We start from the raw sequence: 24,943 nt of genomic DNA, 5'->3' as shown, positions 1-24,943 counted from the left end.
CATAGAGGCAGAAAATAGTACTGAACTGGTTTAATAGCGGCATGGTACACACATTAAAACACGAACACACGCAGCTGCAAGTAGGAAACGAACACTGAAAAAGGCTGAGTACATGTCATCATCATCAATTTTATTTATATAGCACCAAATCACAACAAACAGTTGCCCCAAGGCGCTTTATATTGTACTGGTTGGGGCTGAGGGAGAGAACCAGGAAAAAGACATGCTGTGGAGGGGAGCAGAGATCAATCACTAATGATTAAATGCAGAGTGGTGCATACAGAGCAAAAAGAGAAAGAAACAGTGCATCATGGGAACCCCCCAGCAGTCTAAGTCTATAGCAGCATAACTAAGGGGTGGTTCAGGGTCACCTGATCCAGCCCTAACTATAAGCTTTAGCAAAAAGGAAAGTTTTAAGCCTAATCTTAAAAGTAGAGAGGGTGTCTGTCTCCCTGATCTGAATTGGGAGCTGGTTCCTCTGCCTCCCATTCTACTCTTACAAACCCTAGGAACTACAAGTAAGCCTGCAGTCTGAGAGCGAAGTGCTCTATTGGGGTGATATGGTACTATGAGGTCCCTAAGATAAGATGGGACCTGATTATTCAAAACCTTATAAGTAAGAAGAAGAATTTTAAATTCTATTCTAGAATTAACAGGAAGCCAATGAAGAGAGGCCAATATGGGTGAGATATGCTCTCTCCTTCTAGTCCCGTCAGTACTCTAGCTGCAGCATTTGAATTAACTGAAGGCTTTTTAGGGAACTTTTAGGACAACTGATAATAATGAATTACAATAGTCCAGCCTAGAGGAAATAAATGCATGAATTAGTTTTCAGCACACTCTGAGACAAGACCTTTCTGATTTTAGAGATATTGGTAAATGCAAAAAAGCAGTCCTACATTTGTTTAATATGCGCTTTGAATGACATATCCTGATCAAAAATGACTCCAAGATTTCTCACAGTATTACTAGAGGTCAGGGTAATGCCATCCACAGTAAGGATCTGGTTAGACACCATGTTTCTAAGATTTGTGGGGCCAAGTACAATAACTTCAGTTTTATCTGAGTTTAAAAGCAGGAAATTAGAGGTCATCCATGTCTTTATGTCTGTAAGACAATCCTGCAGTTTAGCTAATTGGTGTGTGTCCTCTGGCTTCATGGATAGATAAAGCTGGGTATCATCTGCGTAACAATGAAAATTTAAGCAATACGTCTAATAATACTGCCTAAGGGAAGCATGTATAAAGTGAATAAAATTGGTCCTAGCACAGAACCTTGTGGAACTCCATAATTAACTTTAGTCTGTGAAGAAGATTCCCCATTACATGAACAAATTGTAATCTATTAGATAAATATGATTCAAACCACCGCAGCGCAGTGCCTTTAATACCTATGGCATGCTCTAATCTCTGTAATAAAATTTTATGGTCAACAGTATCAAAAGCAGCACTGAGGTCCAACAGAACAAGCACAGAGATGAGTCCACTGTCCGAGGCCATAAGAAGATCATTTGTAACCTTCACTAATGCGGTTCTGTACTATGATGAATTCTAAAACCTGACTGAAACTCTTCAAATAGACCATTCCTCTGCAGATGATCAGTTAGCTGTTTTACAACTACCCTTTCAAGAATTTTGAGAGAAAAGGAAGGTTGGAGATTGGCCTATAATTAGCTAAGATAGCTGGGTCAAGTGATGGATTTTTAAGTAATGGTTTAATTACTGCCACCTTAAAAGCCTGTGGTACATAGCCAACTAAAAGATAGATTGATCATATTTAAGATCGAAGCATTAATTAATGGTAGGGCTTCCTTGAGCAGCCTGGTAGGAATGGGGTCTAATAGACATGTTGATGGTTTGGATGAAGTAACTAATGAAAATAACTCAGACAGAACAATCGGAGAGAAAGAGTCTAACCAAATACCGGCATCACTGAAAGCAGCCAAAGATAACGATACGTCTTTGGGATGGTTATGAGTAATTTTTCTCTAATAGTTAAAATTTTGTTAGCAAAGAAAGTCATGAAGTCATTACTAGTTAAAGTTAATGGAATACTCAGCTCAATAGAGCTCTGACTCTTTGTCAGCCTGGCTACAGTGCTGAAAAGAAACCACAAAACGAACAAAACTACAGATTTTTTATTTATGTCCAGAAATCAAGGACCCACCATGTAGAGTTTATTATGTCCAAAGTTTAAGGATCCAGTGACCAATTTCATATTTATTTACTTTAAGACTCAATAAAATGTTGTTCAATTCAATGTCAATTTAATTGGCTTATAAAGCGCCAAATCACAAAATCCATCTCAAGGCGCCTCACACAGTTCAACATAAAAAAAAATCAAATACATAATTAAAAACAGAAGTAAAAGAATAAAACAGATAAAAAATAAAAACTATCATAAGAAAGAGAATAAAATAGGCTTTAAGTCTTGACTTAAAAATGTCTACGGACTCCAACTGCCTTACGGTCACAGGAAGACCGTTTCACAGAGCGGGTGCACAATAAGAAAAAGCTCTTTGACCCGCTGACATAGAAAAGCTGTAAAGCCTACTTTTAGTACACAAAAAAAAAAAAAAATCACAAGAGGTATCGATAAGGAATTGGATCGATAAACAGAATCAATAATGGTATCAATAAAATCTTATTGATACCCATCCCTAATAAACACACGGGGTGAAGTCGAGGATCATCGACATGCCAGTCTGCAACATCAGCACTGGCGAGGCGATTTTCGATACACTTGATGAAGTTCTGAGGTGTGTTTTATTTTGTTCATTATATTCGATTTATTTTTCATGATTTTATTAATGTATTTCCACTAGTGACACACAGTTCTTGTTTCTGTAAAAAATAACTAAATTTGACACATTCAGTTCTATAAAATTCAGCTTGACACATGAATACTAGATCTCTATTGTTTGAAATTGAACTGTGGAGGAAAAACTAATGATCCTGACTTTAATGTCATTGTGGCAACTCATTATATATGGACAAAAACCCAGTTATGTAACACTGCTGTGCGGTTGTGTATAATGTCATAAAACTGATTTTGGTGCCATTTGGAAGTTATAAGGATTTTGTGTTGATTTTATGGATTTTATGGATACACGTGGACCCTCAAAGGGGTTGACATGTATGGAATACGCCAATGTGAAAGGGGCTTAAGGAGCCAAAGTGGGCCAAAGTGTGAATGAAAACTGCTTTAGGAGCAGCACAGACCAGTCCAAAACACAGTAGAAGTTTGTGATGTAACCTTTGTGTAATAGCAGACAGAAATTGCTTTGAGATGAGACAAACAAAACGCATAGACCATTTTGTATATATTGTTCAAAATGTGCATTTGTGTTTATTGTTTGAACCTTTTTGTTGTAGAGTCTTTCACACAAGACCTCAAATTACCTTTATAAAGTGTCAAAACAGTTGTTTATTATAGTTTGCTGTGTGTTTTGAATAAATGTGTGTGGAAAATTATTTTCCGCTTTACTTTTTCCTTTCTTATTTCTGATTGTAAATCTTTATTACACTTATAAAACACAACAAAAGCATATATATTATGAAAGCACAGGCTGTCCTGAAAAAAGAGACATAAAACTTGATTGTGGTGTGCAGGGAGAGCTGTTAACAGCAATAATAAAACATTTATGCCAGGCGAGTGAACTGTCCAAAAAATGCCCTTGGACCCCAGAGGGTTAATGACCATTTTACTGGAGACAAGTCCTATTCTACGAATTACATAGGCCAGATGATGTCATAAAGAGAAGCTGGGTCTGGACATGAAGAGCCCACAAGTGTGGAATTGGAACTGTATTTGTTTCATTGCACAACCTTGGACAAGCCTCGCCCACACTGTGACTTAATGTGGATGCGTTTGGTTAAAATTTTGAGCATATTGAAAACCTTGTGAGTGTGTGAAACCATAAGAGGAAAAAAAAGAAAAAAAAAATCAAGAATTCTACCCTTCAGTCATTCCCACATTTAGTTCATTTTGAGTTGCAGAGATGAATCCAGACTGTCAGACGAAAATATATTCCCAAACAATTAAGTCTTAAAGAGCCAGTCCTGTATAAATATTAATCAGGCTCAGAGTGAAACACAGTAATTTGTTTTTTCGGTATGTGCAAAGCAGTAAAAAATGGAGCAGCTTGAGATAAAATGGAATATAAAATAAATAAATAAATAAAATGTCCAGTTCAGTGAAAAAAATAAACAATTAAAGACAGAGGATGGACCTGGTGGACGATGAAGTCACTCTGTGCTGGGCGATCTGTTTCTGCCCTCCAGTCAGAGCTAGGGTTGGACATCAAGAACTGGTTCTTTTCGAGTATCATTAAGAAATGATTCGATCCACCGACATCAATAGTCTTTTTGCTTAACGATTCCCTTATTGGTCCTTCAGAGCGGCCGTTGTTTTTGAGTGTGTTTGTAAAGAAAATGATCATTTCTCTACGTTGGTTACAGACCCTGTAGAGGGTCTGTAACCAACTGCTTCTGCAGCGTGACTCCACTTTGAAGCGTGAACCAACGAAGCAATGCTTCGATGCACTGGCTCATTGGTTCTTTCATTCGCTGCTCTTCAGAAGTGACAAGTCCGCTTCTTAACTCTTCTCAAAACCATTAAAATATGTTAATTGTGAATCACTTTTTTGTGGATTAAAGTCACTAACTGGGACTCTTGTCTTGTTGCAGTCAAGAAACGAGACTCGTCCTCCGTTCCATTGGCACAGCTCCAAACGCTGCGCGGCTCTCTGCTGAGACAGAGTCCAGTTGGAATTAATAACTTCAAAATGAATCGCCGCTTTAAATAAAATGACACCTCTTTCTAAACGCCGTAATACAGACAATAAACTACAATTGACTAAAACGTTTTTTTCCTCCCAAAATGAGACGTCCTGCATTCTTTATGAATTACATCCTGACGTGCAGCACAGCAGCTGCAAGAGCTCAGCTCAGATGTGTGGAAAGACATTCATGCCAATAATGTCTGAAAGAAACCGCTTTTGACAAAAACTACAGATTTTATTTTTTCTATTTATGTCCAGAGATCAAGGATCCACCATGTAGAGTTTATTATGTCCAGAGTTTAAGGATCCAGTGACCAATTTCATATGTATTTACTTTAAGACTCAGTAAATGTTGTTGACATAGAAAACCTGTAAAGCCTACTTTTAATACACAGAAAATTCACAAGAGGTATCGATAAGGAATCGAATCGGTAAGCGGAATTGATAATTGTATCGATAAAATCTTATCAATACCCATCCCTAGTCAAGGCAAAGATTCTTTTTTCTTCCAAAAGACTCACTTTCCTGATTCAGTGAAGAGGGAAGAATTGCAGAAAGAAAGAAAAGGTGGCTGTAAATGTGAACAAACTGTTAACGCTGTTGACTTCTGGCTGCAGTGGGAAAGACGTGGACGTGTTTGACATGCGATAAGAAGTACCTGACGGAGTACATGTTGCAGAAGCACGTCCACCTGACCCACGAGAAGGTGGAGGCCCAGTCATGTGATCTCTGTGGGACCAAAGTGTCCACCCGAGCGTCCATGAACCGACACCTGCGGCGCAAACACCCCGAGGTAAGTCGGAGCATTTTGCGGGACGGGGACATGCTGCCAGGATCTTTCCTAAATGGTCCCTATGTCCCATCAAAACCTAAAAGCAGACTTCTTGAACTGTTTTTCATTTGTCTCCAGGTGGTGTCTGTGAAAATCGATGAGTTTGACTTTCAGGAAGCCTCAACAATCAATGAATCATCGATCAGGATTGGACAGGTTGGGTTTGTTAAATAACACCACAGTGATTGGAACAGGTGTGATGTGGAAATCCAGCCACGCCCCTTTTTATAAACATAACTGTGCCATAGTTAGTGAAGGGTTAAAAAAAGACACGCTGTCAAAGATGATACTTAAATTACGTGAAATAAGTCCGTATTGCCTTTTTCTATGAGTGAGTTGGACACTTGTGCAAACTAGAAAGGCGTTTAATTCAAATTATTTTCAGAGCACTAAATCACAGTGCAGGTCTGCTCAGAGCGTGCACAACAAGAGTTCAAACTGAAGACACATCAGCGAGATTGGAGAGTTCAGTGTTCGTGTCAAAGCAGTCGTCCAGAATAATATATTGATGTCTGAAGGTTTATGCCACCCGAACCTCCTGTTGGCTCTCATCCCATCCAAGTGTCCTCCCCAGGATTTAAAATTTGTATTCTGTATGACTGTGCAAGTTGTCTTTTCTCAGCAGGCAGTAGGGGCAGTAAAATTTTTGGTTGTGAGAGTTATCCTTTTATCGCATCTCAAACATTCCGAGATCTTGTTTGCCAACCATTGATCCTGATCTTTGATCCTGATTGCTATCCTGATGTTGCTCTTCTTCCTTATCACATATTTTTCATAACTGATCTTTGATGGCCTTTGTCCCTTATTGTTGGCCTTTGATCCTATTCACTCATTTGATCCTTATCACTGATCTTTAATCTTGTCTTGCTCTAAGGTTGTGTTTTTCTGTCTGTCTTGCTTTGGTCCTGTAATTAGGATCCAAGGAATCAGGATGAAACACAATTAACTACTATGACTTAACTTAAAGCTACAGTGTGTGGGATTTAGTGGCATCTAGTGGCGAGGCTGCAGATTGCACTGAGCCATCACCATTCATGATTTTGTTTCACTTCACATTTTTTGCACAGTTGTTGAAGGGGATTCATGCTCCTGTGCCTTCTCTTGTGATAAGCAATATGTATGATACTTCCATTCATAACAATGAGGTTCTGCACAAACAACCAGTAGACAGTTTCTGGGGGAGCAGCCACTAATTCCTCTTCTTTTTTCATCAGTCTTCTGGCTGTTCTGCATTATGTAAAAGGAGGTGTTAAGTGTGTAGCCATGGCGGCCTCCCTGGGGGGGGGGGGGGGCACTCCCATGTACGTAGACATAAAGTGCTGATTCTGAGCTTATTAAAAACACAGGATTTGTTAGTGTACACCAATGAACAGATGGTTATGAATGATATGTTCAATTTCTGTGAATAAACACCCTTAAATCCCACACACTGCAGCTTTTAATCCAGATTTCTTTGATCCTGCAGTCGGGGCCAACGGTGTAAGGATCTAAGATTATCAGGAGGATCAAGGAATTGGATGAAAGATCAAGGATCAAAGGCACGATTCGACAATAGGTCAAATCTGCACCAAAATGTAATCACTTTGGTTTGACCACGAGTCTACTTCACCAAATTTCATTCAAATTTGTTTGTGTCATTTTAAGATGTGCTGACAAACACAAACTAATTTAACTGTTGAAAGTGTTAAAATATTTATTTGTGATGGTTCAAGGTTAAGAAATTGTCAACTATACATCTGGAATTGGGCCAGAAGGTTTAACTGGTGTAAAATATGTGCCAAATCCATAAAGTGTTAAGTACGATTTTTGGTTGACGTGCTTTTGTTTGTTTGTTTTCTCCTCCTTCAGCCCAGTCTGACAGTGGAAAAAGACGGTGTCTCTCAGGAGCAGCCCAACCGAACTTCCCGACACCCCAAGAAAAAGCAGAAAGCGCGGCCGAGCCGGAGCTCTCCGAATCTGATGAATACGTCGACTTCACTGAGCCAAAACACGGAACCATGGCAGAGTTCGGTGCCATCACCGGCGACGAGACTGAAACGAGCTCTGCTGTGCAGAGTATCCAGCAGGTAAACCTGCACATTTCCACAAACGTTGCTGCATTTTATCTCCAACTAACGTCCAATCTGTCTGTTGTGTTGTTTTTTCCTTGAAGAACTCGAGACACAGGAGTGTGACGCCGTATCCGGTGGCTCTGTTTAAAAAGGAAATATGGGCGGCAGACTTGTTAGTTGAAGAAGAGAATAAGTGCTGTATCTGATAGAAGAATAAGAACAGCAGCATGATGAGCATCATTTTCATTTCTAGTTATTTTAGTTTGTCAGTCTGTCATCACGTCACCCAGAATCAGGATGAGCCTCGAACTGGTTTTCAGATGCACTTAATAAAGTGGCACTTTTTGTTGCATTATCAGCGGTGTTTTCTTCCTTATACGATGTGTAACTTAAAACAAAACCAACAGTGCTGAACATATACAGTAGTGTTCAGAATAATAGTAGTGCTATGTGACTAAAAAGATTAATCCAGGTTTTGAGTATATTTCTTATTGTTACATGGGAAACAAGGTACCAGTAGATTCAGTAGATTCTCACAAATCCAACAAGACCAAGCATTCATGATATGCACACTCTTAAGGCTATGAAATTGGGCTATTAGTAAAAAAAAAAAGTAGAAAAGGGGGTGTTCACAATAATAGTATGTGCATTCAGTCAGTGAGTTCATCAATTTTGTGGAACAAACAGGTGTGAATCAGGTGTCCCCTATTTAAGGATGAAGCCAGCACCTGTTGAACATGCTTTTCTCTTTGAAAGCCTGAGGAAAATGGGACGTTCAAGACATTGTTCAGAAGAACAGCATAGTTTGATTAAAAGTTGATTGGAGAGGGGAAAACTTATGCAGGTGCAAAAAATTATAGGCTGTTCATCTACAATGATCTCCAATGCTTTAAAATGGACAAAAAAAACAGAGACGTGTGGAAGAAAACAGAAAACAACCATCAAAATGGATAGAAGAATAACCAGAATGGCAAAGGCTCACCCATTGATCAGCCAGGATGATCAAAGACAGTCTGGAGTTACCTGTAAGTGCTGTGACAGAAGAAGACGCCTGTGTGAAGCTAATTTATTTGCAAGAATCCCCTGCAAAGTCCATCTGTTAAATAAAAGACATGTGCAGAAGAGGTTACAATTTGCCAAAGAACACATCAACTGGCCTAAAGAGAAATGGAGGAATATTTTGTGGACTGATGAGAGTAAAATTGTTCTTTTGGGTCCAAGGGCCGCAGACAGTTTGTGAGACGACCCCCAAACTCTGAATTCAAGCCACAGTTCACAGTGAAGACAGTGAAGCATGGTGGTGCAAGCATCATGATATGGGCATGTTTCTCCTACTATGGTGTTGGGCCTATACAACCCCTGGCAAAAATTATGGAATCACCGGCCTCGGAGGATGTTCATTCAGTTGTTTAATTTTGTAGAAAAAAAGCAGATCACAGACATGACACAAAACTAAAGTCATTTCAAATGGCAACTTTCTGGCTTTAAGAAACACTATAAGAAATCAAGAAAAAAGATTGTGGCAGTCAGTAACGGTTACTTTTTTAGACCAAGCAGAGGAAAAAAATATGGAATCACTCAATTCTGAGGAAAAATTATGGAATCACCCTGTAAATTTTCATCCCCAAAACTAACACCTGCATCATATCAGATCTGCTCGTTAGTCTGCATCTAAAAAGGAGTGAACACACCTTGGAGAGCTTGCACCAAGTGGACTGACATGAATCATGGCTCCAACACGAGAGATGTCAATTGAAACAAAGGAGAGGATTATCAAACTCTTAAAAGAGTAAATCATCACGCAATGTTGCAAAAGATGTTGGTTGTTCACAGTCAGCTGTGTCTAAACTCTGGACCAAATACAAACAACATGGGAAGGTTGTTAAAGGCAAACATACTGGTAGACCAAGGAAGACATCAAAGCGTCAAGACAGAAAACTTAAAGCAATATGTCTCAAAAATCGAAAAATGCACAACAAAACAAATGAGGAACGAATGGGAGGAAACTGGAGTCAACGTCTGTGACAAACCATAAAAAAAAAAGAAAAGAAAACCACCGAACTGTAGAACCGCCTAAAGGAAATGGGATTTACATACAGAAAAGCTAAACAAAAGCCATCATTAACACCTAAACAGAAAAAAACAAGGTTACAATGGGCTAAGGAAAAGCAATCGTGGACTGTGGATGACTGGATGAAAGTCATATTCAGTGATGAATCTCGAATCTGCATTGGGCAAGGTGATGATGCTGGAACTTTTGTTTGGTGCCGTTCCATGAGATTTATAAAGATGACTGCCTGAAGAGAACATGTAAATTTCCACAGTCATTGATGATATGGGGCTGCATGTCAGGTAAAGGCACTGGGGAGATGGCTGTCATTACATCATCAATAAATGCACAAGTTTATGTTGATATTTTGGACAATTGAAAGGATGTTTGGGGATGATGAAATCATTTTTCAAGATGATAATGCATCTTGCCATAGAGCAAAAACTGCGAAAACATTCCTTGCAAAAGACACATAGGGTCAATCTCAATGAGCAGATCTGATTTGATGCAGGTGTTAGTTTGGGGATGAAAATTTACAGGGTGATTCCATAATTTTTCCTCAGAATTGAGTGATTCCATATTTTTTCCCTCTGCTTGGTCTAAAAAAGTAACCGTTACTGAATGCCACAATCTTTTTTTCTTGATTTCTTATAGTGTTACTTAAAGCCAGAAAGTTTCCATTTGAAATTACTTTATTTTGTGTCATGTCTGTGATCTGCTTTTTTTCTACAAAATTAAACAACTGAATGAACATCCTCTGAGGCCGGTGATTCCATCATTTTTGCCAGGGGTTGTATATAGGGTTAGGCCAGCAAAATCTTGGTCCCAAACCAACAAAATTAATGCCTCGCAGATGTGAAGAAATCATGAAAAACTGTGGTTATACAACTAAATACTAGTTTAGTGATTCACAGTATTGATAAAAAAAAAGCAGTTTGAACATAATAGTTTTGAGTTTGTAGCGTCAACAGCAGATGCTACTATTATTGTGAACACCCCCTTTTCTACTTTTTTTTACTAATAGCCCAATTTCATAGCCTTAAGAGTGTGAATATCATGAATGCTTGGTCTTGTTGGATTTGTGAGAATCTACTGAATCTACTGGTACCTTGTTTCCCATGTAACAATAAGAAATATACTCAAAACCTGGATTAATCTTTTTAGTCACATAGCACTACTATTATTCTGAACACTACTGTATGAATGCAAGCTCGCCAAAACGCACAAGAAGCTTGTCAATGCAGGAAAATCAGACTGTAGAAATGACTTCATTAATGTTTCTTTGGCTCCACCCCTTTATGCAGTACAAGTGGGCTGATTAGTAAAAACAGTTCTTACACATTGAAACTCTGTATCCTCATCTTAAGAAGATCCGTCTGCGTTTAACTCCACCGTCAGTCTGTGTAAGTGGTGACGTTGGGAGCTGAACATGTCTTCAGAGTTGCCTGGGGACTCGTCTCCTCGCACGGCCACTCCGTTTTTCAGAACTGTGCCATAAAACTAACTTCTCCACCTGCTCTTTGACATGACTGTACCGCCACACAAAGTGCTCAGCGGAGCTCCAGCAGCAGCCTAATGAGTTGCCTGTTTGACAGGGAATTGAAACAAGCATCTCATGATCACAAGCCCACTGCGCTGACTTCCAGGCCAATAAAAATGTGAAATAATCCTGCTATTTAATTTGTGCATTTCCTTATGGGCTCTGAAAAAGGACTGTGTATACAAACGTCTGTAATTCCAGAAGGTTAATGCAACAGTTTTGTTGAACCCGTTGAATCAAAGCTAACAGTTGACAATACGAGAAGATGAGCTGTGGTCGGTGCACAGAGGCAAAGCTACCGTCCAAGTACCCGACTGGATCTGGCAGTCAGTCAGTTATTACAGGCAGCACAGTGGGTTAGTGGTTAGCGTGGCTGCCTCACAGCAAGAAGGTCATGGGTTCAATTCCCACCTATCTTGATCTCAATGGGACTAACGTGGTTAAATAAATAAATGACACTGTCAGTTTATTATATTTGACATTGTATGATGATGTCAGCGTCTTGCTATTGCATTTGTATTAAGTAAAATTTTTATTTTTTTCAAATAAAATCCGCACTGGGGCGGGTGATGGCTTTAGCTCAGTTGGAAGAGCGGGGTGTTCATCAAAAGGTTGGTAGTTCAGTTCCTGGCTACTTTTGAACAGCGTGCCCATCAGCAAGATGCTGAACTACTGGTTCTAATTAAATCATTTAGGGTTTTAAAATAATGCAGAGGAAAAAATTTTAGTGGTTTCTCCTAAAGTATGAACGCAACTTTAAATATTGAGGAAGCGTAAAGACGTTCAGAGCCGCCATCCGTTGTTTTTTTTTTTTCCTTTTTCAGGTCCATATCTCAGCCATTTTTCTCCTGTTCTTGTAGGAAAATAGTACTGAACTGGTTTAATAGCGGCATGGTACACACATTAAAACACGAACACACGCAGCTGCAAGTAGGAAACGAACACTGAAAAAGGCTGAGTACATGTCATCATCATCAATTTTATTTATATAGCACCAAATCACAACAAACAGTTGCCCCAAGGCGCTTTATATTGTACTGGTTGGGGCTGAGGGAGAGAACCAGGAAAAAGACATGCTGTGGAGGGGAGCAGAGATCAATCACTAATGATTAAATGCAGAGTGGTGCATACAGAGCAAAAAGAGAAAGAAACAGTGCATCATGGGAACCCCCCAGCAGTCTAAGTCTATAGCAGCATAACTAAGGGGTGGTTCAGGGTCACCTGATCCAGCCCTAACTATAAGCTTAGCAAAAAGGAAAGTTTTAAGCCTAATCTTAAAAGTAGAGAGGGTGTCTGTCTCCCTGATCTGAATTGGGAGCTGGTCCTCTGCCTCCCATTCTACTCTTACAAACCCTAGGAACTACAAGTAAGCCTGCAGTCTGAGAGCGAAGTGCTCTATTGGGGTGATATGGTACTATGAGGTCCCTAAGATAAGATGGGACCTGATTATTCAAAACCTTATAAGTAAGAAGAAGAATTTTAAATTCTATTCTAGAATTAACAGGAAGCCAATGAAGAGAGGCCAATATGGGTGAGATATGCTCTCTCCTTCTAGTCCCCGTCAGTACTCTAGCTGCAGCATTTTGAATTAACTGAAGGCTTTTTAGGGAACTTTAGGACAACCTGATAATAATGAATTACAATAGTCCCAGCCTAGAGGAAATAAATGCATGAATTAGTTTTTTCAGCACCACTCTGAGACAAGACCTTTCTGATTTTAGAGATATTGCGTAAATGCAAAAAGCAGTCCTAACATATTTGTTTAATATGCGCTTTGAATGACATATCCTGATCAAAAATGACTCCAAGATTTCTCACAGTATTACTAGAGGTCAGGGTAATGCCATCCACAGTAAGGACTTGGTTAGACACCATGTTTCTAAGATTTGTGGGGCCAAGTACAATAACTTCAGTTTATCTGAGTTTAAAAGCAGGAATTCGAGGTCATCCATGTCTTTATGTCTGTAAGACAATCCTGCAGTTTAGCTAATTGGTGTGTGTCCTCTGGCTTCATGGATAGATAAAGCTGGGTATCATCTGCGTAACAATGAAAATTTAGCAATACCGTCTAATAATACTGCCTAAGGGAAGCATGTATAAAGTGAATAAAATTGGTCCTAGCACAGAACCTTGTGGAACCTCCATAATTAACTTTAGTCTGTGAAGAAGATTCCCATTACATGAACAATTGTAATCTATTAGATAAATATGATTCAAACCACCGCAGCGCAGTGCCTTTAATACCTATGGCATGCTCTAATCTCTGTAATAAATTTTATGGTCAACAGTATCAAAAGCAGCACTGAGGTCCAACAGAACAAGGCACAGAGATGAGTCCACTGTCCGAGGCCATAAGAAGATCATTTTGTAACCTTCACTAATGCTGTTTCTGTACTATGCTGAATTCTAAAACCTGACTGAAACTCTTCAAATAGACCATTCCTCTGCAGATGATCAGTTAGCTGTTTACAACTACCCTTTCAAGAATTTTTGAGAGAAAAGGAAGGTTGGAGATTGGCCTATAATTAGCTAAGATAGCTGGGTCAAGTGATGGATTTTTAAGTAATGGTTTAATTACTGCCACCTTAAAAGCCTGTGGTACATAGCCAACTAATAAAGATAGATTGATCATATTTAAGATCGAAGCATTAATTAATGGTAGGGCTTCCTTGAGCAGCCTGGTAGGAATGGGGTCTAATAGACATGTTGATGGTTTGGATGAAGTAACTAATGAAAATAACTCAGACAGAACAATCGGAGAGAAAGAGTCTAACCAAATACCGGCATCACTGAAAGCAGCCAAAGATAACGATACGTCTTTGGGGATGGTTATGAGTAATTTTTTCTCTAATAGTTAAAATTTTGTTAGCAAAGAAAGTCATGAAGTCATTACTAGTTAAAGTTAATGGAATACTCAGCTCAATAGAGCTCTGACTCTTTGTCAGCCTGGCTACAGTGCTGAAAAGAAACCACAAAACGAACAAAACTACAGATTTTTTATTTATGTCCAGAAATCAAGGACCCACCATGTAGAGTTTATTATGTCCAAAGTTTAAGGATCCAGTGACCAATTTCATATTTATTTACTTTAAGACTCAATAAAATGTTGTTCAATTCAATGTCAATTTAATTGGCTTATAAAGCGCCAAATCACAAAATCCATCTCAAGGCGCCTCACACAGTTCAACATAAAAAAAAATCAAATACATAATTAAAAACAGAAGTAAAAGAATAAAACAGATAAAAAATAAAAAACTATTCATAAGAAAGAGAATAAAATAGGCTTTAAGTCTTGACTTAAAAATGTCTACGGACTCCAACTGCCTTACGGTCACAGGAAGACCGTTTCACAGAGCGGGTGCACAATAAGAAAAAGCTCTTTGACCCGCTGACATAGAAAAGCTGTAAAGCCTACTTTTAGTACACAAAAAAAAAAAAAAATCACAAGAGGTATCGATAAGGAATTGGATCGATAAACAGAATCATAATGGTATCAATAAAATCTTATTGATACCCATCCCTAATAAACACACGGGGTGAAGTCGAGGATCATCGACATGCCAGTCTGCAACATCAGCACTGGCGAGGCGATTTTCGATACACTTGATGAAGTTCTGAGGTGTGTTTTATTTTGTTCATTATATTCGATTTATTTTTCATGATTTTATTAATGTATTTCCACTAGTGACACACAGTTCTTGTTTCTGTAAAAAATAACTAAATTTGACACATTCAGTTCTATAAAATTCAGCTTGACACATGAATACTAGATCTCTATTGTTTGAAATTGAACTGTGGAGGAAAACTAATGATCCTGACTTTAATGTCATTGTGGCAACTCATTATATATGGACAAAAACCCAGTTATGTAACACTGCTGTGCGGTTGTGTATAATGTCATAAAACTGATTTTGGTGCCATTTGGAAGTTATAAGGATTTTGTGTTGATTTTATGGATTTTATGGATACACGTGGACCCTCAAAGGGGTTGACATGTATGGAATACGCCAATGTGAAAGGGGCTTAAGGAGCCAAAGTGGGCCAAAGTGTGAATGAAAACTGCTTTAGGAGCAGCACAGACCAGTCCAAAACACAGTAGAAGTTTGTGATGTAACCTTTGTGTAATAGCAGACAGAAATTGCTTTGAGATGAGACAAACAAACGCATAGACCATTTTGTATATATTGTCAAATGTGCATTTGTGTTTATTGTTTGAACCTTTTTGTTGTAGAGTCTTTCACACAAGACCTCACATTACCTTTATAAAGTGTCAAAACAGTTGTTTATTATAGTTTGCTGTGTGTTTTGAATAAATGTGTGTGGAAATTATTTTCCGCTTTACTTTTTCCTTTCTTATTTCTGATTGTAAATCTTTATTACACTTATAAAACACAACAAAAGCATATATATTATGAAAGCACAGGCTGTCCTGAAAAAAGAGACATAAAACTTGATTGTGGTGTGCAGGGAGAGCTGTTAACAGCAATAATAAAACATTTATGCCAGGCGAGTGAACTGTCCAAAAAATGCCCTTGGACCCCAGAGGGTTAATGACCATTTTACTGGAGACAAGTCCTATTCTACGAATTACATAGGCCAGATGATGTCATAAAGAGAAGCTGGGTCTGGACATGAAGAGCCCACAAGTGTGGAATTGGAACTGTATTTGTTTCATTGCACAACCTTGGACAAGCCTCGCCCACACTGTGACTTAATGTGGATGCGTTTGGTTAAAATTTTGAGCATATTGAAAACCTTGTGAGTGTGTGAAACCATAAGAGGAAAAAAAAGAAAAAAAAATCAAGAATTTCTACCCTTCAGTCATTCCCACATTTAGTCATTTTGAGTTGCAGAGATGAATCCAGACTGTCAGACGAAATATATTCCCAAACAATTAAGTCTTAAAGAGCCAGTCCTGTATAAATATTAATCAGGCTCAGAGTGAAAACACAGTAATTTGTTTTTTTCGGTATGTGCAAAGCAGTAAAAATGGAGCAGCTTGAGATAAAATGGAATATAAAATAAATAAATAAATAAAATGTCCAGTTCAGTGAAAAAAATAAACAATTAAAGACAGAGGATGGACCTGGTGGACGATGAAGTCACTCTGTGCTGGGCGATCTGTTTCTGCCCTCCAGTCAGAGCTAGGGTTGGACATCAAGAACTGGTTCTTTTCGAGTATCATTAAGAAATGATTCGATCCACCGACATCAATAGTCTTTTTGCTTAACGATTCCCTTATTGGTCCTTCAGAGCGGCCGTTGTTTTTGAGTGTGTTTGTAAAGAAAATGATCATTTCTCTACGTTGGTTACAGACCCTGTAGAGGGTCTGTAACCAACTGCTTCTGCAGCGTGACTCCACTTTGAAGCTGTTGAACCAACGAAGCAATGCTTCGATGCCACTGGCTCATTGGTTCTTTCATTCGCTGCTCTTCAGAAGTGACAAGTCCGCTTCTTAACTCTTCTCAAAACCATTAAAATATGTTAATTGTGAATCACTTTTTTGTGGATTAAAGTCACTAACTGGGACTCTTGTCTTGTTGCAGTCAAGAAACGAGACTCGTCCTCCGTTCCATTGGCACAGCTCCAAACGCTGCGCGGCTCTCTGCTGAGGACAGAGTCCAGTTGGAATTAATAACTTCAAAATGAATCGCCGCTTTAAATAAAATGACACCTCTTTCTAAACGCCGTAATACAGACAATAAACTACAATTGACTAAAACGTTTTTTTTCCTCCCAAATGAGACGTCCTGCATTCTTTATGAATTACATCCTGACGTGCAGCACAGCAGCTGCAAGAGCTCAGCTCAGATGTGTGGAAAGACATTCATGCCAATAATGTCTGAAAGAAACCGCTTTTGACAAAAACTACAGATTTTATTTTTTCTATTTATGTCCAGAGATCAAGGATCCACCATGTAGAGTTTATTATGTCCAGAGTTTAAGGATCCAGTGACCAATTTCATATGTATTTACTTTAAGACTCAGTAAATGTTGTTGACATAGAAAACCTGTAAAGCCTACTTTTAATACACAGAAAATTCACAAGAGGTATCGATAAGGAATCGAATCGGTAAGCGGAATTGATAATTGTATCGATAAAATCTTATCAATACCCATCCCTAGTCAAGGCAAAGAATCTTATTCTTTTTCTTCCAAAAGACTCACTTTCCTGATTCAGTGAAGAGGGAAGAATTGCAGAAAGAAAGAAAAGGTGGCTGTAAATGTGAACAAACTGTTAACGCTGTTGACTTCTGGCTGCAGTGGGAAAGACGTGGACGTGTTTGACATGCGATAAGAAGTACCTGACGGAGTACATGTTGCAGAAGCACGTCCACCTGACCCACGAGAAGGTGGAGGCCCAGTCATGTGATCTCTGTGGGACCAAAGTGTCCACCCGAGCGTCCATGAACCGACACCTGCGGCGCAAACACCCCGAGGTAAGTCGGAGCATTTTGCGGGACGGGGACATGCTGCCAGGATCTTTCCTAAATGGTCCCTATGTCCCATCAAAACCTAAAAGCAGACTTCTTGAACTGTTTTTCATTTGTCTCCAGGTGGTGTCTGTGAAAATCGATGAGTTTGACTTTCAGGAAGCCTCAACAATCAATGAATCATCGATCAGGATTGGACAGGTTGGGTTTGTTAAATAACACCACAGTGATTGGAACAGGTGTGATGTGGAAATCCAGCCACGCCCCTTTTTATAAACATAACTGTGCCATAGTTAGTGAAGGGTTAAAAAAAGACACGCTGTCAAAGATGATACTTAAATTACGTGAAATAAGTCCGTATTGCCTTTTTCTATGAGTGAGTTGGACACTTGTGCAAACTAGAAAGGCGTTTAATTCAAATTATTTTCAGAGCACTAAATCACAGTGCAGGTCTGCTCAGAGCGTGCACAACAAGAGTTCAAACTGAAGACACATCAGCGAGATTGGAGAGTTCAGTGTTCGTGTCAAAGCAGTCGTCCAGAAATATATATTGATGTCTGAAGGTTTATGCCACCCGAACCTCCTGTTGGCTCTCATCCCATCCAAGTGTCCTCCCCAGGATTTAAAATTTGTATTCTGTATGACTGTGCAAGTTGTCTTTTCTCAGCAGGCAGTAGGGGGCAGTAAAATTTTTGGTTGTGAGAGTTATCCTTTTATCGCATCTCAAACATTCCGAGATCTTGTTTGCCAACCATTGATCCTGATCTTTGATCCTGATTGCTATCCTGATGTTGCTCTTCTTCCTTATCACATATTTTTCATAACTGATCTTTGATCCTGGCCTTTGTCCCTTATTGTTGGCCTTTGATCCTATTCACTCATCTTTGATCCTTATCACTGATCTTTAATCTTGTCTTGCCTCTAAGGTTGTGTTTTTCTGTCTGTCTTGCTTTGGTCCTGTAATTAGGATCCAAGGAATCAGGATGAAACACAATTAACTACTATGACTTAACTTAAAGCTACAGTGTGTGGGATTTAGTGGCATCTAGTGGCGAGGCTGCAGATTGCACTGAGCCATCACCATTCATGATTTTGTTTCACTTCACATTTTTTGCACAGTTGTTGAAGGGGATTCATGCTCCTGTGCCTTCTCTTGTGATAAGCAATATGTATGATACTTCCATTCATAACAATGAGGTTCTGCACAAACAACCAGTAGACAGTTTCTGGGGGAGCAGCCACTAATTCCTCTTCTTTTTTCATCAGTCTTCTGGCTGTTCTGCATTATGTAAAAGGAGGTGTTAAGTGTGTAGCCATGGCGGCCTCCCTGGGGGGGGGGGGGCACTCCCATGTACGTAGACATAAAGTGCTGATTCTGAGCTTATTAAAAACACAGGATTTGTTAGTGTACACCAATGAACAGATGGTTATGAATGATATGTTCAATTTCTGTGAATAAACACCCTTAAATCCCACACACTGCAGCTTTTAATCCAGATTTCTTTGATCCTGCAGTCGGGGCCAACGGTGTAAGGATCTAAGATTATCAGGAGGATCAAAGGAATTGGGATGAAAGATCAAGGATCAAAGGCACGATTCGACAATAGGTCAAATCTGCACCAAAATGTAATCACTTTGGTTTGACCACGAGTCTACTTCACCAAATTTCATTCAAATTTGTTTGTGTCATTTTAAGATGTGCTGACAAACACAAACTAATTTAACTGTTGAAAGTGTTAAAATATTTATTTGTGATGGTTTCAAGGTTAAGAAATTGTCAACTATACATCTGGAATTGGGCCAGAAGGTTTAACTGGTGTAAAATATGTGCCAAATCCATAAAGTGTTAAGTACGATTTTTGGTTGACGTGCTTTTGTTTGTTTGTTTTCTCCTCCTTCAGCCCAGTCTGACAGTGGAAAAAGACGGTGTCTCTCAGGAGCAGCCCAACCGAACTTCCCGACACCCCAAGAAAAAGCAGAAAGCTGCGGCCGAGCCGGAGCTCTCCGAATCTGATGAATACGTCGACTTCACTGAGCCAAAACACGGAACCATGGCAGAGTTCGGTGCCATCACCGGCGACGAGACTGAAACGAGCTCTGCTGTGCAGAGTATCCAGCAGGTAAACCTGCACATTTCCACAAACGTTGCTGCATTTTATCTCCAACTAACGTCCAATCTGTCTGTTGTGTTGTTTTTTCCTTGAAGAACTCGAGACACAGGAGTGTGACGCCGTATCCGGTGGCTCTGTTTAAAAAGGAAATATGGGCGGCAGACTTGTTAGTTGAAGAAGAGAATAAGTGCTGTATCTGATAGAAGAATAAGAACAGCAGCATGATGAGCATCATTTTCATTTCTAGTTTATTTTAGTTTGTCAGTCTGTCATCACGTCACCCAGAATCAGGATGAGCCTCGAACTGGTTTTCAGATGCACTTAATAAAGTGGCACTTTTTGTTGCATTTATCAGCGGTGTTTTCTTCCTTATACGATGTGTAACTTAAAACAAAACCAACAGTGCTGCAACATATACAGTAGTGTTCAGAATAATAGTAGTGCTATGTGACTAAAAAGATTAATCCAGGTTTTGAGTATATTTCTTATTGTTACATGGGAAACAAGGTACCAGTAGATTCAGTAGATTCTCACAAATCCAACAAGACCAAGCATTCATGATATGCACACTCTTAAGGCTATGAAATTGGGCTATTAGTTAAAAAAAAAAAGTAGAAAAGGGGGTGTTCACAATAATAGTAATGTGACATTCAGTCAGTGAGTTCATCAATTTTGTGGAACAAACAGGTGTGAATCAGGTGTCCCCTATTTAAGGATGAAGCCAGCACCTGTTGAACATGCTTTTCTCTTTGAAAGCCTGAGGAAAATGGGACGTTCAAGACATTGTTCAGAAGAACAGCATAGTTTGATTAAAAAGTTGATTGGAGAGGGGAAAACTTATGCAGGTGCAAAAAATTATAGGCTGTTCATCTACAATGATCTCCAATGCTTTAAAATGGACAAAAAAAACAGAGACGTGTGGAAGAAAACAGAAAACAACCATCAAAATGGATAGAAGAATAACCAGAATGGCAAAGGCTCACCCATTGATCAGCTGCAGGATGATCAAAGACAGTCTGGAGTTACCTGTAAGTGCTGTGACAGATAGAAGACGCCTGTGTGAAGCTAATTTATTTGCAAGAATCCCCCACAAAGTCCCTCTGTTAAATAAAAGACATGTGCAGAAGAGGTTACAATTTGCCAAAGAACACATCAACTGGCCTAAAGAGAAATGGAGGAATATTTTGTGGACTGATGAGAGTAAAATTGTTCTTTTTGGGTCCAAGGGCCGCAGACAGTTTGTGAGACGACCCCCAAACTCTGAATTCAAGCCACAGTTCACAGTGAAGACAGTGAAGCATGGTGGTGCAAGCATCATGATATGGGCATGTTTCTCCTACTATGGTGTTGGGCCTATACAACCCCTGGCAAAAATTATGGAATCACCGGCCTCGGAGGATGTTCATTCAGTTGTTTAATTTTGTAGAAAAAAAGCAGATCACAGACATGACACAAAACTAAAGTCATTTCAAATGGCAACTTTCTGGCTTTAAGAAACACTATAAGAAATCAAGAAAAAAGATTGTGGCAGTCAGTAACGGTTACTTTTTTAGACCAAGCAGAGGAAAAAAATATGGAATCACTCAATTCTGAGGAAAAAATTATGGAATCACCCTGTAAATTTTCATCCCCAAAACTAACACCTGCATCATATCAGATCTGCTCGTTAGTCTGCATCTAAAAAGGAGTGAACACACCTTGGAGAGCTATTGCACCAAGTGGACTGACATGAATCATGGCTCCAACACAAGAGATGTCAACTGAAACAAAGGAGAGGATTATCAAACTCTTAAAAGAGTAAATCATCATGCAATGTTGCAAAAGATGTTGGTTGTTCACAGTCAGCTGTGTCTAAACTCTGGACCAAATACAAACAACATGGGAAGTTTGTTAAAGGCAAACATACTGGTAGACCAAGGAAGACATCAAAGCGTCAAGACAGAAAACTTAAAGCAATATGTCTCAAAAATCGAAAAATGCACAACAAAACAAATGAGGAACGAATGGGAGGAAACTGGAGTCAACGTCTGTGACCGAACTGTAAGAATCCGCCTAAAGGAAATGGGATTTACATACAGAAAAGCTAAACAAAAGCCATCATTAACACTTAAACAGAAAAAAACAAGGTTACAATGGGCTAAGGAAAAGCAATCGTGGACTGTGGATGACTGGATGAAAGTCATATTCAGTGATGAATTTCGAATCTGCATTGGGCAAGGTGATGATGCTGGAACTTTTGTTTGGTGCCGTTCCAATGAGATTTATAAAGATGACTGCCTGAAGAGAACATGTAAATTTCCACAGTCATTGATGATATGGGGCTGCATGTCAGGTAAAGGCACTGGGGAGATGGCTGTCATTACATCATCAATAAATGCACAAGTTTATGTTGATATTTTGGACAATTGAAAGGATGTTTGGGGATGATGAAATCATTTTTCAAGATGATAATGCATCTTGCCATAGAGCAAAAACTGCGAAAACATTCCTTGCAAAAAGACACATAGGGTCAATCTCAATGAGCAGATCTGATTTGATGCAGGTGTTAGTTTGGGGGATGAAAATTTACAGGGTGATTCCATAATTTTTTCCTCAGAATTGAGTGATTCCATATTTTTTCCCTCTGCTTGGTCTAAAAAAGTAACCGTTACTGAATGCCACAATCTTTTTTTCTTGATTTCTTATAGTGTTACTTAAAGCCAGAAAGTTGCCATTTGAAATTACTTTATTTTTGTGTCATGTCTGTGATCTGCTTTTTTTCTACAAAATTAAACAACTGAATGAACATCCTCTGAGGCCGGTGATTCCATCATTTTTGCCAGGGGTTGTATATAGGGTTAGGCCAGCAAAATCTTGGTCCCAAACCAACAAAATTAATGCCTCGCAGATGTGAAGAAATCATGAAAAACTGTGGTTATACAACTAAATACTAGTTTAGTGATTCACAGTATTGATAAAAAAAAAGCAGTTTGAACATAATAGTTTTGAGTTTGTAGCGTCAACAGCAGATGCTACTATTATTGTGAACACCCCCTTTTCTACTTTTTTTACTAATAGCCCAATTTCATAGCCTTAAGAGTGTGAATATCATGAATGCTTGGTCTTGTTGGATTTGTGAGAATCTGCTGAATCTACTGGTACCTTGTTTCCCATGTAACAATAAGAAATATACTCAAAACCTGGATTAATCTTTTAGTCACATAGCACTACTATTATTCTGAACACTACTGTATGAATGCAAGCTCGCCAAAACGCACAAGAAGCTTGTCAATGCAGGAAAATCAGACTGTAGAAATGACTTCATTAATGTTTCTTTGGCTCCACCCCTTTATGCAGTACAAGTGGGCTGATTAGTAAAAACAGTTCTTACACATTGAAACTCTGTATCCTCATCTTAAGAAGATCCGTCTGCGTTTAACTCCACCGTCAGTCTGTGTAAGTGGTGACGTTGGGAGCTGAACATGTCTTCAGAGTTGCCTGGGGACTCGTCTCCTCGCACGGCCACTCCGTTTTTCAGAACTGTGCCATAAAACTAACTTCTCCACCTGCTCTTTGACATGACTGTACCGCCACACAAAGTGCTCAGCGGAGCTCCAGCAGCAGCCTAATGAGTTGCCTGTTTGACAGGGAATTGAAACAAGCATCTCATGATCACAAGCCCACTGCGCTGACTTCCAGGCCAATAAAAATGTGAAATAATCCTGCTATTTAATTTGTGCATTTCCTTATGGGCTCTGAAAAAGGACTGTGTATACAAACGTCTGTAATTCCAGAAGGTTAATGCAACAGTTTTGTTGAACCCGTTGAATCAAAGCTAACAGTTGACAATACGAGAAGATGAGCTGTGGTCGGTGCACAGAGGCAAAGCTACCGTCCAAGTACCCGACTGGATCTGGCAGTCAGTCAGTTATTACAGGCAGCACAGTGGGTTAGTGGTTAGCGTGGCTGCCTCACAGCAAGAAGGTCATGGGTTCAATTCCCACCTATCTTGATCTCAATGGGACTAACGTGGTTAAATAAATAAATGACACTGTCAGTTTATTATATTTGACATTGTATGATGATGTCAGCGTCTTGCTATTGCATTTGTATTAAGTAAAATTTTTATTTTTTTCAAATAAAATCCGCACTGGGGCGGGTGATGGCTTTAGCTCAGTTGGAAGAGCGGGGTGTTCATCAAAAGGTTGGTAGTTCAGTTCCTGGCTACTTTTGAACAGCGTGCCCATCAGCAAGATGCTGAACTACTGGTTCTAATTAAATCATTTAGGGTTTTAAAATAATGCAGAGGAAAAACTATTTTAGTGGTTTCTCCTAAAGTATGAACGCAACTTTTAAATATTGAGGAAGCGTAAAGACGTTCAGAGCCGCCATCCGTTGTTTTTTTTTTTTCCTTTTTCAGGTCCATATCTCAGCCATTTTTCTCCTGTTCTTGTAGGTGGTGGTCCTCACCGATCCCACCACTGCCACTACCTCCTCCACCCACAGCTCAATGGGACTGACCAACATCACTGTAACGCCAATCACCAGCCACACCCCCAGCCAGTTCACCAACCTGCAGCCTGTCGCCGTGAGTCACCTGACGGCCAGCGAACGACCCCTCACGCTAGACAACTCCATCCTCACAGTCACCTTCGATACAGTCAACACCTCCGCCATGCTCCACCCGCGCCCCACTGAACTTGTCCCAGACACAGTGGGTCACAGCGGAGGCGCCACGCCCCCGTCTGTCGCCCACTTCATCAACCTGACTGCTCTAGTCAACCCAGTGGGCCACCAGCTGGAGGTGCCAACTCTGGCCTGGAGACCCATCCCAGCAGCTGAGGGCAGCCAGGTCACCCCTGTGGGGGTGGGCGATCAGGTGGAGAGTCAGGAAGCTCAGAACCAGGTCCCTGAGCCAGGCCGGCCGCCGCCGCCGCCACAGCAGCAGAGCAGCTCAGCACAGATGTTCAGCTACTAGAGCACAGGACGGAGGTGCGGGTCACCTCCAGTAGATTTTAACAAACTGCTTTCAACAGTCACCCAGATGCCTAACCAGTCCTGCAGAAATGAACTGAAATGTAAAGAATTTTTTTCTCACATTTTTTAATGCTATAAATAAAGAGACGTATGAATTCATCCAACTCAACATCAAACCAAAGCCAA

At 39.7% G+C, this 24,943-nt stretch overlaps 1 protein-coding gene across 1 annotated transcript in view; it reads left to right on the top strand.

The window, feature by feature from the left end:
- The window catches only part of prdm15 (PR domain containing 15), a 108,580-nt gene extending 83,637 nt beyond the window's left edge, over nucleotides 1–24,943 (top strand). Inside the window, exons 19-22 of the mRNA XM_034179018.1 lie at nucleotides 5,401–5,576; nucleotides 5,694–5,771; nucleotides 19,592–19,810; nucleotides 24,237–24,943. Coding sequence (XP_034034909.1) covers nucleotides 5,401–5,576; nucleotides 5,694–5,771; nucleotides 19,592–19,810; nucleotides 24,237–24,758 — 995 coding nt within the window. The 3' untranslated portion in view covers nucleotides 24,759–24,943. The remainder of the gene's footprint in view (nucleotides 1–5,400; nucleotides 5,577–5,693; nucleotides 5,772–19,591; nucleotides 19,811–24,236) is intronic.

This window comes from Thalassophryne amazonica, chromosome 9 (genome assembly GCF_902500255.1).
Source record: "Thalassophryne amazonica chromosome 9, fThaAma1.1, whole genome shotgun sequence".
Classification (NCBI taxonomy): domain Eukaryota; kingdom Metazoa; phylum Chordata; class Actinopteri; order Batrachoidiformes; family Batrachoididae; genus Thalassophryne; species Thalassophryne amazonica.
The sequence above is the reverse complement of the archived record's forward strand: the minus strand, read 5'-3'. Positions and strand labels throughout refer to the sequence as shown.